Below are 18366 nucleotides of genomic sequence, written 5' to 3'. Positions count from 1 at the left end.
TCCGGTTAAAATCTTGGGTTTACCCTTGAATCTCTTCTTTCCTTCATATTCCACATACAGTCCATCAGCAAATCCTGTTGAATTTTATTCAAAATATATCCTGAATATAGCTACTGCACATCAGAGTGACCACTACTAACCTGGGCTATTACAAGAATCTCTGATCAGGTCTCCCTGTTTCCTTCTTGTTCCCTGTAGAATTTATCCTCAACAAATTATCCAAAGGGCTATTCTTTTAAACAGTAAGGAAATCTTGAAAGGCTCTATCAGATACCCACCTTACTCAAAGTAGAAGCAAAGGTCCTTAAATAATTAAAAAGGTCCTACATGATCCAACCCTTCCTCATACTACCACACTGACCTCATCTCCTACTTTTCTTCCTTCCCTAGATTCTGTCTAGTGGCCTCTGGGATGTTCCTCCAATACCCTAGGCGCCCTTCTACCTTATTGTCTGAAATGTCAGTTCTCTCACTTAAGCACCTGCCTAGTACCTTCAAGTATTTATTCAAATATCACCTTCCGGCCAGACTTTTACAAGATAACCATATTTAAAAGAGCAACCTGCCTCTGGTTTTCAGCAATCCTGATCCCACTTATACTAAGCAGTTTGTTCCATAACACTTACCACCCTCAACACGGTAAAGAAAATTTTTTGCATTTCCTGTCTTGTTCACTGATGTATTCCAGATCCTTAGATCAGTACCACAAGGATCAGGCACATCTCAGGCTTTCAATAAAAATTTTTTGGAAAACCTTGTATATAAATTTAGTGTACAGTAAGATTTAGCATACAATAAATTGACAGATTATAATTTGTATGGACTGATTCAATTAGTACATCTGTATATATTAATATATTTAATTTCATTTTCTTAGTAAGTAGGAGTGTCTTTGAATATATCACATTGAACCAACTTAAATTGCCCACATTTTTAGATAGGTTAAAAATTGTTTGACTTTTGTCAGTTACATATGTTTCAACTTAATACTAACATTTCTTCATATCATAAATGAATACTACAGTGGAAAAAACTGAAAAAGTATTAAATTGCAAAGCTACCCATATAGTGTTAATCTCCAAATATACAGAACTTATGGACTTAAGGATGAGTGTCAAACTCCTAACATTTCTTACAAAGGAAAGTCACTATTAAAAATAATGTGTAAAAATACAGTATAAGAAATGGGGAAAAAAGGAAATTATTTGGGGGTAGTATTTTATAGCATCCTGAGGGATATTTTTGCCTTCACACCTCTCTAATTTTCCACATGTTTTTCAAAAAGAAGTGAAGAAGTTGGAGAGCGTTCAAACAACAACTAATGTAAGAACTAGTATAATCAAAAATCTGGAAAATAGATTTATTCCAATGACTAACTGAAATGGAATTGCTTCCTATGAAGTGGAACAATGTGAGGGAAAAAATAATAACTGATTTTAATCAGTCTTTATATATTTTTTTAAAATAGAGATATCTATCATTTAATAAAGCATGCTACTATAATAAAGAGATCTGAGATACACTGAAAGTGTATTTTTTTCTCACCTATCAATCTATATTTGAGAGGTTCAGCTCTATTTCACTGAATCATTTGAAGTCCCAGTTTTCTGTTGCTTTGCCATCCTCTAGGTCAGGAGTCAGCAAACTACAGCCTGAGAATCAAATTCTACTTTTGTAAATAAAATTCTACTAGACCTCAGCTACCCCATTCATTTACATGTTATCTATGGTGGTTTTCACCCTATAATGGTAGAGTTAAGTAGTATGACAGAGATCACCAAAGCCTAAAATATATACTATCTGGCCTTCTAGAGAAAAAGTTTCCCAACCTCTGTCATAGGGTGATGTTCTTGTCTGTATGGCCAACACTAGTTCATGATCAAAGCACCCTATTCTAGGCTGTGGGAAGAAGGCAAAGGGCCAAGTAGTAAGCAAAGGTTTCGAGAGACCAACGTGAACTTGGACATATCACTTCTCATGTATCCTGTTGGCATAAATTTAGTGGAGCTCAGCTGAAATATGTGTGGTTGGGTCTTTTACTAAAAGGAAATGGTTACATATATACTGGAGAACAGTGAGAAGAACACAGAACAGCAATCTATGGCAAAAAGAGGGTTTGTAGGTAGAAATAAGGATGGAAAGAATAAGCCTCTTGAAACGGCTGCACTCTTCACTGAATGAATGAATTTTTACAATGAGAAGCAATTCACAAAGTAGAAGCCAACTCTGTCTGGGAACTTTGCCTCCTCCTTACTTATTGCTGATTAAATGTAATTCTCCCAGAGCCTGGTAATACTAATATTGTAAAGAGCAGACTGTCAGCAGAGCATGTGTTTTCAGGGACTAGAGAGAAGCCCTTAGTCACTGTGGTGGTGACTTTAATGTGGTATGGATGCTTCCCTGTCAGCCTATTCGGATTACTCTATAGCACCTCAGTATACTTTCCAAGACAGTAGCTACAGATTCCGCTGCTTTGGGAGTACTTTTACTCAGCACACATATGCACACATAAGCAAGGAATGTGCTCAAAAGTCTTAGATTCACTTATATTTCTGAATGCCTTATCGTAGCAAGTGTCCATATTAGGAGCCTCAGGGAATTTGGAAATAGACTTATTAAATAGAATGAGGATCAGCAAATCAAAGTCCAAGGGATATATCCAACCCACTGTCAAATATTGTACATGAAGTTTTCATGTTAGGTCCATGAATCAAGGCAAACTGAAAGTGGTCAAACAGGAGAAGGCAGGAGTGAACATTGACATTCTTGGAATCAGCGAACTAAATTGGACTGGAATGGGTGAATTTAACTCAGATGACCATTTTGTCTACTATTGCAGGCAGGAATCCCGTAGAAGAAATGGAGTAGACATCACAGTCAACAGAAGAGTCCAAAAAGCAGTACTTGGATGCAGTCTCAAAAATGACAGAATGATCTCTGTTCAGTTCCAAGGCAAACCATTCAATATCATGGTAATCCAAGTCTACACCCTGACCAGTAATGCTGAAGAAGCTGAACTTGAATGGTTCTATGAAGACCTATAAGACATTTTAGAACTAACACCCAAAAAAGATGTCCTTTCATTATAGGGTACTGGAATGCAAAAGTAGGAAACACCTGGAGTAACAGGCAAATTTGGCCTTGGAGTATAGAATGAAGCAGGGCAAAGGCTAATAGAGTTTTAGCAAGAGAACACACTGGTCATAGAAAACACCATCATCCAACAACACAAGAGAAGACTCTACACATGGACATCACCAGATGGCCAACACCAAAATCAGATTATATTCTTTGCAGCCAAAGATGGAGAAGCTCTATACTGTCAGCAAAAACAAGACCGGGAGCTGACTATGGCTCAGATCATGAACTCCTTATTGCCAAATTCAAACTTAAATTGAAGGAAGTGGGGAAAACCACTAGACCATTCAGGTATGACCTAAATCAAATCCCTTATGACTATACAGTTGAAGTAAGAAATAGATTTAAGGGACTAGATCTGATAGACAGAGTGCCTGATGAACTATGGACAGTGGTTCGTGACATTATACAGGAGACAGGGATCAAGACCATCCCCAGGAAGAAGAAATGCAAAAAAAGCAAAATAGCTGTCTGAGGAGGCCTTACATATAGCTGTGAAACGAAGAGAAGTGAAAAGCTAAGGAGAAAAGGAAAGACATTCCCATTTGAATGCAGAGTTCCAAAGAATAGCAAGGAGAGATAAGAAAGCCTTTCTCAGTGATCAATGCAAAGAAATAGAGGAAAACAATAGAATGGGAAAGACTGGAGAACTCCTCAAGAAAATTAGAGATACCAAGGGAACATTTCACGCAAAGATGGGTTCGATAAAGGACAGAAATGGTATGGACCTAACAGAAGCAGAAGATATTAAGAAGAGGTGGCAAGAATACACAGAAGAATTGTACAGAGAAAATCTTCATGACCGTTAATCACAATGCTGTGATCACTCACCTAGAGCCAGACATCCTGGAATGTGAAGTCAAGTGGGCCTTAGGAAGCATCGTTATGAACAAAGCTAGTGAAGGTAATGGAATTCCAGCCAAGCTATTTCAAATCCTGAAAGATGATGCTGTGAAAGTGCTGCACTCAATATGCCAGCAAGTTTGGAAAACTCAGCAGTGGCCACAGGACTGGAAAAGGTCAGTTTTCATTCCAGTCCCAAAGAAAGGCAATGCCAAAGAATGCTCAAACTACTGCACAATTGCACTCATCTCACACGCTAGTAAAGTAATGCTCAAAATTCTCCAAGTCAGGCTTCAGCAATACGTGAACCATGAACTTCCAGATGTTCAAGCTGGTTTTAGAAAAGGCAGAGGAACCAGAGATCAAATTGCCAACATCTGCTGGATCATTGAAAAAGCAAGAGAGTTCCACAAAAACATCTATTTCTGCTTTATTGACTATGCCAAAGCCTTTGACTATGTGGATCACAATAAACTGTGGGAAATTCTTCAAGAGATGGGAATACCAGATCACCTGACCTGCCTCTTGAGAAACCTATATGCAAGTCAGGAAGTAACAGTTAGAACTGGACATGGAACAACAGACTGGTTCCAAATAGGAAAAGGAGTATGTCAAGGCTGTATATTGTCACCCTGCTTATTTAACTTGTATGCAGAGTACATCATGAGAAACACTGGGCTGGAAGAAGCACAAGCTGGAATCAAGAATGCTGGGAGAAATATCAATAACCTCAGATATGCAGATGATACCACCCTTAGGGCAGAAAGTGAGGAAGAACTAAAGAGCCTCTTGGTGAAAGTGAAAGAGGAGAGTGAAAAAGCTGGCTTAAAGCTCAGCATTCAGAAAACTAAGATCATGGCATCCGGTCCCATCACTTCATGGCAAATAGATGGGGAAACAGTGGAAACAGTGGCTGACTTTATTTTTCTGGGCTCGAAAATCACTGCAGATTGTGATTACAGCCATGAAATTAAAAGACACTTACTCCTTGAAAGGAAAGTTATGACCAACCTAGACAGCATATTAAAAAGCAGAGACATTACTTCGTCAACAAAGGTCCAGCTAGTCAAGGCTATGGTTTTTCCAGTGGTCATGTATGGATGTGAGAGTTGGACTATAAAGAAAGCTGAGCACTGAAGAATTGATGCTTTTGAACTGTGGTGTTGGAGAAGACTCTTGAGAGTCCCTTGGACTGCAAGGAGATCGAACCAGTCCATCCTAAAGGAGATCAGTCTTGGGTGTTCATTGGAAGGACTGATGTTGAAGCTGAAACTCCAGTACTTTGGCCACCTGATGGGAAGATTTGACTCATTTGAAAAGCCCGTGATGCTGGGAAAGATTGAGGGCAGGAGGAGAAGGGGATGACAGAGGATGAGATGGTTGGATGGCATCACCAACTCAATGAACATATGTTTTGGTAGGCTTCGGGAGCTGGTGATGGACAGGGAGTCCTGGCGTGCTGCAGCTCATGGGGTCGCAAAGAGTTGGACACGACTCAGCAACTGAACTGAACTGAACTGAAAGTTTTAGAGAACATGGTTATTTATATTCATTTGTATATTGTCTATGACTACATTTTTGCTCTTAAGGCAAAATTGCCTAGTTCAACAGATACTGTGTGACCTATGAAAAGCCTAAATTGTTATCTTTCCATATGTCAGAAAGTTTGCCAATTCCTAAACTACAGCATTCTGAGGAACCCTTACTTTCATATGGACTCAAGATTTTAATTAGAATAGCAGATGTTCATTTGAGAATAAGCAAGACTTTCTTATCTCTAAATATGTCCAAACCATAGAACTGATTTTCTTTTAGATTTCTTGAATTTTTGCCTTGAACTTTCCTCAGAAGACAGAAAAGGTACTCACTTTGTTTGGAAATATTTTCACATAAAGAATAAGTTTGATGTGCAAAGGGCAGACTTTTCCATAATGTTGCTGTATTAATTAGATATGCTGTTGGAAACCAAATACATCTTGGCCCCCACTTCTGTTACTCACAACATACAAAAATCACTTCTAGGTTGATTAGAGTTCTAAATGTGAGATGGCAGGGTGGGGGGAACACTTTTAGATGAAAACAAAAAAGAATGTTTTCTTCACTTGGAATATGTTAAGGTTTCTTAAACATGACATAAAGAGTACTATGAGGGGAAAAAATGATAATTTATTGGACTATATTAAAGCTAGAAACTTCTGACCAAAATCTAAACACTGGTAACACCGAGTGCTGGTGAGAATATGGAGAATGGGAACTGTCATTCATTGTTGATGGGAACGCAAAGTGGTGCAGTCACTCTGAAGACAATTTAGTGGTTACTTATAAAGCTAAATATACTTTTAGTGTACAGTGCAACGGTCATGCTCCTTGATATTTATCCAAAGAAGCAGATAGAAGTTTTAGCTCCACAAAAAACCTGCATATGAATATTTATGACAGCTATATTCACAATTGCCAACACTTGGAAGCAGCCAAAATGTCCTTCAGTAGGTGAATGGATAAATATCTAAACAAGGAAATATTATTCAGTGCTGAAAAGAAATGAGCTATAAAGCCGTGACCATTATAGTATATTAACACATATATATGGAATTTAGAAAGATGGTAATGATAACTCTATATGCAAAACAGAAAAAGAGACACAGATGTACAGAACAGACTTTTGGACTCTGTGGGAGAAGGCGAGGGTGGGATGTTTCGAGAGAACAGCATCAAAACATGTATATTATCTAGGGTGAAACAGATCACCAGCCCAGGTTGGATGCATGAGACAAGTGCTCAGGCCTGGTGCACTGGGAAGACCCAGAGGGATCGGGTAGAGAGGGAAGTGGGAGGGGGGATCGGGATGGGGAATACATGTAAATCCATGACTGATTCATGTCAATGTATGACAAGGACCACTACAATATTGTAGAGTGGTTAGCCTCCAGCTAATAAAAATAAATGAAAAAAAAAAAAAAGTAGGCAGGAAGAAAAAAAAAACAAAACAAATGGAGGAAACTTATACACATATTACTAAGTGAAAGAAGCCGATCTGTAAAAGTTACACATTGTATGATTCCATCTATACAACATTTTGAAAGGACAAAACTGTGGAGTCAATGAAGACATCAGTGATTACTGCAGGTTAAATATGCAGAACATAAAGAAGCTCTGCTGCTGCTGCTGCTGCTGCTAAGTCACTTCAGTCGTGTCCGACTCTGTGCGACCCCATAGACGGCAGCCCGCCAGGCTCCCCCATCCCTTGGAGTCTCCAGGCAAGAACACTGGAGTGGGTTGCCATTTCCTTCTCCAGTGCATGAAAGTGAAAAGTAAAGTGAAGTCGTTCAGTCGTGTCCGACTCTTCGCAACCCCAAGGACTGCAGCCTACCAGGCTCCTCCATCCATGGGATTTTCCAGGCAAGAGTACTGGAGTGGGTTGCCATTGCCTGCTCCAGGACTAAAGCTCTAGGGCAGTGAAAATACTCTGTATTAAAATGGTGGATATAGGTCATTACACATTTATCCAAACCCATAAAATGTACACCAAGAGTGAATTCTAAAATAGAACTGTGGACTTTGGTAATAATGATGTGTCAGTATAGGTTCATCAGCTGTAACAAAAGTACCACCCTGGTGGGAGATATTGATAATGAGGAAGGCTATTCACGTGTAGGAGCAGGATGTATATGGGAAATCTTTGTACCTTTTCTTCAATTTTGCTATAATCCTTTGCTCTAAAAAAATTTGTCTTAACAAAAATAAAGTAAAACTTATTTTCATCAAAAGACAATCATTAAGCAAGTGGAAAAGAAAGCCACAGAGTAGGGAGAAGATACTTGTAATACATATATATGACATAGGACTCATAGATGAATAGATATACAGTAAATTATAGAAATTATGTATGTATGTATAATTTATGTATATAATTATGTATGCATGTATGTATATAATTATACATAAATTATAAAAATTAGCAAAACATGTTAAAGTGGGCACTTTACTAAGGAGCAGTACCCAACTAACCAATACAAAATGGTTTTCAACTTCATTTGTCATCAAGGAAATGCAAATCAAATCCACAATATGACATGCAGGCACATCTTCAGTAGCTTGAAAATGCCAACTGTTGACAAGGATATTGAAATTCTAATACATCACTGATGACAGTATAAATTGTTACAACAATTTTGGGAAACAACTTATCGTTGACTACTAAAGTGGAACATACACACAACCTATTCTACTTTGGTGTCTGAAGACGTGAAAGTTGCTCAGTCGTGTCTGACTCTTTGTGACCCCATGGACTATACAGTCCATGGAATTCTCCAGGCCAGAATACTGAAGTGGGTAGCCTTTCCCTTCTCCAGGAGATCTTCCCAACCCAAGGATTGAATCCAGGTCTCCCACATTGCAGGCAGATTCTTAACCAGCTGAGCCACAAGGGAAGCCCAAAAAGTGGAATTCCCACTGGAGTGGGGAGACTATCCCTTCTCCAGTGAATCTTCCCAACCCAGGAATCAAACTAGGGTATCCTGCATTGCAGGCGGATTCTTTACCAACTGAGCTATCAAAGATATTAAACAGGAAAGCATAAATATTCTCATCAAAGTTATGTACAAAAATATCCATAGCACGGCTATTTGTAACAGGTAAAAATTAGAAATTACCAAAATGTTTATAGACCGTAGAAGATATATGCACACAACAGATTACTATTCAGCAACAAGAATAATGTACATGAATCTTAGTTTAAAATGTTGAGTGAAAGACACAAAAGAGTACACATAGTTTATTTTTATATACTGCTCAAAAATTGGCAACATCAATCTTAGAAGTCAAGAATAATACTTTGGAGAGTGTTCTGTGACTGGATATAGTTAGGACATTGTAGGAGTGGTTGAAATAGTGTCAAGTCACATACTTCCTGTTTTTACATAATCTCTAATTTCAGTGATGCATTCCACTGATAGTTCTCAGTTTGGGCAGTGGTTTCATGAGTATACTTACTTTATGAAAATTCATTAAGCTGCACATATATGGCTTGTGAATTTTTAAGTATATGTATTAAACTTCAAAAAAAGTTTACCTAAGATAGAAAATTAAGTAGATGCATATACATTCTTCTAACTCTAAAATCAGCAAAGGCCGTAAACCATGCATCATTTGAATGGAGTCAGAAGAGAATGCAGGACCCTTCTGTAGATCAGCTAAGGGAGTGTTTGTTAGACTTTCCTCCCTGCAATCACAACAAACATCTGCCTTTGTTCTATTTTATCATTACCCCTAAAATTGCTTAGTGAATCTGTAATAATAAGAGAAGGGGCATGAAGAAGAGAAGAAAAGGAAGAGTTTTAATAAATTTGGGAGAGTTAAGTTTTTTGCTTTACTCCCTGGATACTTTTTTTCCTACTTTTCTCTCCTTAAAACCCTTAATCCCACACTCCAGTGCCCTTAGCAATTATTGCTTCTTGGTCATTTGTTTTTCTTGCTTTGATTCTAAATACAATATAAGAGAACAGCTCTTCTTCAACTTGTGATGGGGTTGCATCCAGATAAATATCCAGATATTGAATATAAAATTATAGGTTAGGTTCACTATACCTAACCTATTGAACATAATAACTTAGCCTAGCCTGCTTTAAACGTGCTCAGAGTTGAGCAAAATCGTCCAACACAAAACTCACTTTATAATAAAGTGTTGAATATTTTGTGTAGTTTATTGAATTCTGTACTGAAAGTGAAAAACAGAATGGTTGTATGCATACAGAGTGGTTTTAAATGAGTGGATTGTATACCCTCACCATAGCACGGATGATTGGGAGCCATAGCTTGCCTCCACTGCCCAGCATTACAAAAGTCATGTCTTACTGCATCTCACTAGCCAGAGAAAAGATCAAAATTCAAAATCTGAAGTATAGTTCCTACGTAATGTGTATTGCTTTTGCACCATAGTAATCAAAAACTCATTTAAGTCAAACCATAGTAAATCAGGGACCATCTGTATACACAAAATGTTTAATGATAGCCAATAGGGGTAAAGTAGGTAATAAACTAAGCAGAACTGACTGTCACTTCATAATCATTTCCTGAAATGATCTTGAGCAGAATTTGTTGAGGGCTTATCAAACTCTTTCCAAAAGCCTCCATGTAGATCACTGAATAATTTATAAGCTATGTATAGGCCTAGAATCCAAAGGAATCACGTTTGAATTGAACTTCCTTTAAACCTCAGTTGGGGTTTTTTAAAATGTTACTCTCTTAACTTTCAAATCTAGAGATGAAAATAATGGTCCCTTCCAACAAAATGATCTGTTTTAAACCACATAGTACTCTACAAATTCACTCCATTTACTGTTTGTTTGCTGTGGAACTGGATAGCCACAAAACCATTTTTTAAAATAAAGTGGATGTTTCAAAATAAGCAAAGAAAATGATTTCACTTATTACTGTTCTATAATTAATTTCATTTACAACAAAAAAGAGTCAATCATGATAACTTAGATTTTAACATTTTTCTCTATGTCACCATGATTAGAACCTTGTAAGATAAACAAATTATTGTGGGCAAACAGAAATGTTTACATTGGGATTTTATGATAAAATTGAGAATGTCGTTTTAAATTATTGTTACAGGTATACATAGTAAGATATTGTAATAAATTCAGTAGTGTATTAATATTTCAACCAATACTGTGCATTGATTCCTTTCATTTTTCTACACATTTTTTTGTGATGTGATGGTTGAAATATTCATTCCCTTGGATAAAATCAAAGAATTTTAGTCTGTCTACAGCCATACCATCCTGAATGCTTCCAATCTTATCTGATTTTGGAAGAATTTTAGTCTAAGGAAAGTGTCTTTTAGAGTCTCAGGATAGTTTCTGACATTCATTTTAGTAAATTTAAATTTTAAATTTCTATCATGTTTCCTTTCATTAAATGTCCCAATGTATGTTTGATGTAGAACTAGATTCTCACTATGTGAGATATTCAGTCCACTCATGCATGCATTTAAAAAGGAAAGAATAAGTCATGCAAAACATTCAATAGCTAAAAGTAAACTATAAAATTTATCCAAATGCTTAATAATGCATTAAGTTAAACAAGAGTTATAAAGCATGTTACTGCTTGTCAAAACAAAAATTAATCCTCTGGTTTACTTATTCTTTAGCCACAGTTGAAATTCCAATTCTTTTTTATATTTTTCAGGCTTTGAGAGAAGTTTAGTAAAAGCCAAATAGGCAATCACAGTCAGAGATATTCTCATTACATCTTTCAGGGACATTAATTTTTATTCTTTTCTACTTGAGTTATCACAATGCAAATTGGAGAGTGAAAAGTAAACACAAGCAAAGGAAAAGAAAACTAATTAAAGGACAAAAGAGCAAGGGAGAGAACCCAGACACATTTTTTTAAAATAAGAAAAATAATAGAAAGCCAAAAGAAAACTCCAAGATTATATTGCTTTAATAGTATGTGGGAGAACTCACAGACCGGCAGGCTAGGAAAAGAAAAGAAATTGTGCTTACCTGTTAGAAGCAGGCAGTTTCTGGGAGCTGTCCAATGTACTAACTTAAGCATCCCAGTCACTACTTACCTCCTCAATAGGAATTGATGTCTTCGTATTTCTCCCTTGAACCAAGGCATCTCTGCACTCATCTTTTTAAGCTTTCTTTTAATACATCTTCAAAATGATTTTCTTAGGTGTTGTTCTGCCCCACCCTGTCTCTTAAAAATCTTTACATTGAATAATTAAATATAGCTATTGGTAAAAAAGAAAACTAAACCCTTCTATGTTAAAACAAAAACAAAACATATATAGATGAGATATATTTGAAATCAGTAAAATTTAATTTTCGTTATACCAAATTTATAATCTTTTTTTTTTCATCTCAAAAAAAAAAAAAAAACTCTTAAAATGCAGTAGAGTTTCTACTCTTAAATCTTGTAGAGTGGTGGTAATGAAGAAATGTAACCAGATAGAAGTGTCAAGGTTATTGTTTGTTCAGGAATACCAATCAGCAACTTAAAAGTTTGAAAGACTTCTCCACGGAGGGTGAGCTGATCGACCAATTCGTTTATCAAAAGGTGAGTCGCAATTTTGAAAGGAGACTGAAGTTTTGTTTGGGGGGAGGGTTTGCTTTCCTCCCACACGGGGATTATACAGTAAAGCGCGCTGGGAGAAACCCTCTGAGCTTCCCTTTTTCATGTTTTTGCCATCATCACTTTTTGCCCTCTAAGTAAGATCCTTTACGTGGGTGGGGGATAAAGGTTAGGAAAGGAAAGTCAAGTATCTCAATTGTTAGATTGATTATAGCGAAACAGATTTTAGAAGCCAGGGTTCCTAAAGCGGCAGGAGAGCTGTTTACCTTGCAGTGGAAAGAGAAAGAGGATTCCAAGAGCGACTCTGGGGAATGCCCCCTCGCCCCTCCTACGATGCTTACTTAAGCTAATGGAAGATCTTGCCTTTCAGTAGCCGCTGCACTGGGATACCAGACAAACAGCTCCCCTCGACCCCTGGCAGACAGGGCCCCTCTTCTGGACATCATTAAAAGCACATGCACTTGTTTCACACCCATTGGCAGCGGAGGGTGGCAAGATTCGTGACTCCCACCCTGGAGCCAAGGAGAAGCCAGAGCGGTGGAAAACATCCTTGCTTTGAAAACCCAAAGCTAAATTAAAGAACTACATGAGACAAGGAGCTTGAAGAATATTAGTTGGCTGCGGGAGTGTGGAGACACACAAAAAGCACAGCAGGTAAGAGCTGGAGGTTGTTGCCAAGAAGGAACTGTCCCAGGTGGCAGGGCGGAAAGGATCGCAGAATTGGAGGCTGTTCCTTTGAGTCTTGCCGGCGTTCTCAAGGTTGTCGTCTTCCATCAGTTGCGAGAGGAGGGACGTTGCCAGAGCCTTCCCTATCGGTGCAGCTAATCCTGCTATCAGCTTGGTTATACATATTAATGTCCCTGCCCCTTTGGTGATGGTGACCCATCACGTCCAGGGCTGTTAGGAAGGCCGTCACCAGGCGTGCCCCTCCCTTCGAGAAACCTATGAGACGCAGGGCCAAGCAGACGCGATGGCAGCCCTGCCCGAGAGCTGCGTGGACGCTACCGTCCTGGACTTCGTCGCAGACCTATCCCTAGCCTCCCCGGGGCACCCTCTCCTCTGCGACCTGACACCTAGGGTCCCCTTTGGGAACCACCAGGACCTTGTGCTCCGAGACGGAAGACCCCGGAGTCTGGCGCGTTTTGAGGAAGAGGACCCAGAAGAAGAGGAGGGGGAAGGAGAAGAGGGGGAAAACGAGGAGGAAGAGGAGCCCGGGAGAGGCGTCTCCCTGCTGGGCCGCCCCAAGAGGAAAAGGGTGATCACCTACGCCCAGCGCCAAGCCGCCAACATCCGCGAGAGGAAGCGGATGTTCAACCTCAACGAGGCCTTCGATCAGCTGCGGAGGAAGGTGCCCACTTTTGCTTACGAGAAGAGGCTGTCCCGGATCGAGACTCTACGCCTGGCCATTGTCTACATCTCCTTCATGACCGAGCTCTTGGAGAGCTTGGAGAAGGACACCGACTGAGCCAGGGTCGGGTGGACGTGTCTGCCCGCTCCTCGCCTGGGCGCGCACGGGTTTGGGGCGTTTGAAGACCCCGCAGTGGGGGCGACTGAAAGGCCAGGAGGGGCCCTCCAATACAGAACGTCTGGCTTTCTGGAGCTTGGTTCTGGATTGTAAAATGTCCACAGCCCTCGAGAGGCGTGGAAGCCGTAGAGATAATATATATGCGATCGCTGTCGATGGAGTATGGGGCCGGAGCGGGCGGGGCGAGTGAAGACGAGTTCACACCGAGTTGGGGCAGTCGAGGCCCACGTCCCAAAGCGGCGTCTGCCGGGCGGGAGGGAAGCTAATCCTCCCCGCAGACGGGAGACTTCGGGAGCGTCTGTGCAGTCCTATCTTTTAACTCTTCTTTCTTTCTTAATATAACTATAAAGAGATATTCCTACTTCTTTATTTTTATTTTTTGCCTCTAGACTCGGCGCTGAGCCATCCCAGGCGGGCGCTCCGCTCCGGCCCGTGCTCTTGGGGCGCGGGGAGGGGAGAGGGGCGGAGAGGGTGGTCCTAGACCGGTGAGGAGGGAGGGTTACTGGGTCTTCTGAGAGGCCCGGGGCGCTCCGGCTCTCTCGTGCGGTCCTCAGTCCCGTCGAGAGGCAGAAAGGAGATGAGAAAGCAGGAGACAGTATTCTCCTGTCCTCGCCTCCTCTCCCTCCCTTCCCTTCCCCTCCCCTTAGGCTCTAAACAGCAGGCCTCTAGTGGCCCCTCCGGGGCTAGGATGCTTGAACCGGGAGGGAACTGGGGACAGCTCCAGCTTACGCGCTGGGGGTGCAACTGGGCTTACGAGCCGTCTCGGGGCCCCCCCCCGAGCCTTTACCACTTGCAGTTATTTCCCCCGGTCGCCTGTGGGGGAAAGGGCCGGGTCTTCCCAGGGGCAGCCCCACCAGAGCGCGCACTTTCAAACTTTTAGCTGTAGGTAGGGAAGATAGTTTTCATTCTAGTTGCATCTAGGGATAAGGGAGAGAAAACGTCAGAGGAGGAAATTAATTCTTCCACTTTGCCAAAAAGCGTGCGATGGAGCTGAGTTTGAAGCAAGATCGTGCTGAGGGACTCCCTCCAGTTTGGACGGTCTGCCATTCCACAGTTCTTCCTTTTGTGCTAAGGGAGAACTTCTGCCAATAACTGAAATGGGGTTCTTAAGCTAGCAGTAGGTAAGTGAGGAGAGGAATCAGAATGAGCAACCCCCATCTCCTGTAAAGTGAATAAATCCTATTGTTCCAACACTATATTTTGCTCTCACTTTGCAAATCCTTGGGCGGATGTGCACAGACACACACAGGTCTCCTTATTAGCCTTTTAGAAATGTGTTTCATTTTTATTAAGAAGTAATATATACTCATCCTAAAAAGTTTAGAAAATTAAAATTTAAGAATAAATTTAAATCACTTCATGTTACCACATAGTTAGCGTTTTTATCTATTTCCTTTAGTCTTTTTTATACAGATATAAATTCAATGTGTTAAACAAATTTGGGACACTTTTGGAATTTATCCACTCAGCATTATAGAATGAGCACTCTTTCCTTGACTATGTATTACTCAAACGTAATTTTGATCACTGTATTTTATTATTATATCCATGTATCACAACCTCACTCCAATCCTTTGCAAGTGGATGGCTGTTTTCTTTTTTAAAAAATAAATGATGATGCAAGAGCACTCTTATAAATATGTTCTCTGCCTATGATAATTTCCTGACACTAAGTAACTAGAAGTGAAATTTCTGCACCAAGTGAACATTTAACTTTCTGGCTACTAATGGCCAGATTGCCTTCCAAGCAGATCTGCCAGTTCACACACCCTCCCACCAGCATTATAGAGATTTGCTTGTATTGTGCCTTAATTTAAAAGTTTTCCTAGTTCTCCTATCTATGGGAACCTAATTAGTTCTGAAATGACCACTTTCCCAAAGATGACTTCTCTTTTTGAGTAACTTTTGATTGCTTCTACCTCTACCATAAGAACATTAGGATAAATACATAAAGGAAAAAATGTAACCAACTAAACCAAACAACAACAAAACCAGGGAGTGTATTTTTTTTTTCTCTATCACTTCTACTAAAATAAACTGAAATTTGAACAGTGACCCCTATATCAGTTTTATAAAATAAAATTACTCATTTTCTCTTTTTCTGGATAACTTTTTGGCTACTCAAACTAGCATACCTGTATTTTTAAAGATAAATTTTAAATTGCTCAATTCAGTATGTCAAAAGTAACTGTATCTCAACTCCTCATTAAACTGTACTCAGCTTCCCAACTTCTTATGTAGTGCTAGTGGCTCCATCAAGCCCTCATTTATCCTGTTATTTATTTATTCAATTTATAAAGTGTGTTGACATTTTACATATAGGGTGAATGTGTTCAAAATTGAAAGGGCTTACAGAGGCTCTGTTCCTTCTCCCACCTAAAGTTCTCCTGAAACTAAACATCATTTTTTAAAAAAATCTGCAAGTGATAAACAAATTTTTCTAAAAACAGTCAACTTCAGGAATCATTAATATTTTGTTGAAAGAACAGATTTTGAAAATAAGAAATTTAAAAAAAAAAACTGTGTAGACAAAGTTCCTTGAAATCCTCAGGTCCTGTAGCACAAATACAACCATCTTTCATCCTTAGTACTCTCCCTCATATTCTGAACCTTTCTGTTATATTCTTAGTAATCTCATGATATCCTACAGTGAATACTTCCTCTGAATAGTAAATAACACCCAAAGAAACTCTAAATACAAAAGGTTTTTCCCATTATTATTAGAATTATTCAACAATTATTAAAACTTTTAAGCTTATAAATGCTTTCTTTGTAAGTTTTTTCTATGTCTAGAAGCTATTCTAAAATGTAAAGTGTCTTAAGGCTTCTTCTTAATCGTTGTCTCATAGAATAATATGAAGCCAAATAAGGATCAGAAATACAGAGAAATAGATTGACTTATTCTTTGTATCAGATCATCCATAGAGATAAGACAAAATTGTCTGCATTTCAAACATTAACCCAGGTACCTCCATGTCTCACCACTCAATTTTTCCAAGCAACGTGATAGTTTTGGTCTTCCCATGTTAGATCCATAAATCCAGTGTGCATTTAATGCAAATATTTTTCTTTTTTTAGTATTTAACACATCCTGTGTTAAAATTGTCTTATTCTTTATTATCTTATAAACCAACATTGATAGAAATATCAGTCGATATTTGTTTTTCAATACCTTCCAACAGTAAAAAAAAATAATGCTAAGTGTATCAAATACTTCTGGAAAATTGTAATAATCAGTTTTTGAAATCTTAAAGTTATTTGGGCATTTGGAATATAAATACTATTTTAGACGTTGCTTGGAGGCGATTTATTTACACACTCTTTGCTGACTGAAAACTGCCTTTTGGTCTCAAACTAAGCTCCCCATCACTATCAGGTTACTATTAGTATTCAGACATGTAAACCAAGAAAAGATCTAAATGAAATCATATTTGAAAGACATAATCAGGCTTTCCAGGGAAAGTAAGAATAATCAAAAGCCTTTGCCATCTACAGGCAGTCATTCAGGCCTATCATCTTTTGCAGTTCCCAATATGAAAACAGATTTTGACAAAATTAGCACTGGAAAATGAACCAGATATTATGCTAATGTGTGTAATTCCCACAAGAACATACAATTAAGACCCTAGGATTTGTTTATTATTGCATTTGTCAGTATTTCCATTATAAAAACACTATTGTGGAATGTTTATAACAACGACCAAAATTCTGAAATGAAACTTGATAAAGCACAGTTCAGTGTAACTTTTTTATAATTTTAAATCTTCAAAGAAAATTTCAAAGTTAATGAAGACATTTAAGTATACTTCATGTGTGAGTTTCCCAAATATACCTGCAACTTTAAAAGAGATTCTACTTAATACAAAATATAAATTATTTTTATTTTGCTTCTCTGGTGGCTCAGTAGTAAAGAAACCACTTGCAATGCAAGAGTCACAGGTTTGACCCACTCCAGTGTCCTTGCTTGGGAAATTTCATGGGCAGAAGAGCCTGGCAAGCCCTAATCTATGGGGTCAAAAGAGCCGAACATGACTTAGTGACGAAACCACCACCATTTTTATTTTTATATGTTTTTATCAAAAATAGCTGGCAGATTTTGCTTTGAACATTCTTTGCACCTCTCCTCTCCTGTTAGCTTGCCAGCAACTGTGTCTTTACCCATGAAGTAGACTTCCCTGTGCAGCTGGTGATACCTTGCTTTTCAGCCCTGACTATAGAATCCCAACCCGATCACATAGCATTGCTTTCTATTTTGTTTGTGATACATATTGGCATAGCTTAGCACAGATTTAACTTTTAATCATTAAATTCCAGCCAACAGAGGCAAGTTAAAAAATAGTTGGCAAATTAATACTGAATTTTAAGTACTAAATCTACTTCTTATTGGGTATTACTTGATTAACTTACAGTTTAAATGTGTTAGAAAAGTGTTAGTATATATCTGTGTCTTGGCCCAAGATCAGTCAGAGGCTCCTGAACTTTGCCAACATTTTGGGAGAAGTTAGGCCCAGTTTCTGGTCAGTACCCTCTCTTCCTGTGAATGCTGGACTAAAAAAGGTTACAAAACAAGAGTCAGCAGTTCTGACCATTTTGTTTTGACTTTGGGGTTTCTTTGAATCCAATGCTCAAAACCAAACCTGGCGAAGGAGAAAAAGGAAAGGAAAGAAGCAATGCAAACTGACAGGGATGAAATACCAGAAAGATGGAAAAACTTCTTCAAGTCTCCATAAACCAAAGCCTATAAATTTCCACAACTTTATGATACCAAATTT

General features: G+C 38.8%; 1 protein-coding gene across 1 annotated transcript; it reads left to right on the top strand.

Annotated features, from left to right (window-relative positions):
• Positions 1 to 13039: 13039 nt before the first annotated feature.
• FERD3L (Fer3 like bHLH transcription factor) lies at positions 13040 to 13534 on the top strand. Its single transcript, XM_061166523.1, has one exon. It carries the CDS (start codon positions 13040 to 13042, stop codon positions 13532 to 13534), a length of 495 nt encoding a protein of 164 aa, XP_061022506.1.
• The last annotated feature ends 4832 nt before the right edge of the window (positions 13535 to 18366 follow it).

Source organism: Dama dama, chromosome 18 (assembly GCF_033118175.1).
Source record: "Dama dama isolate Ldn47 chromosome 18, ASM3311817v1, whole genome shotgun sequence".
Classification (NCBI taxonomy): domain Eukaryota; kingdom Metazoa; phylum Chordata; class Mammalia; order Artiodactyla; family Cervidae; genus Dama; species Dama dama.
This window is presented reverse-complemented; position numbering and strand designations above follow the sequence as displayed.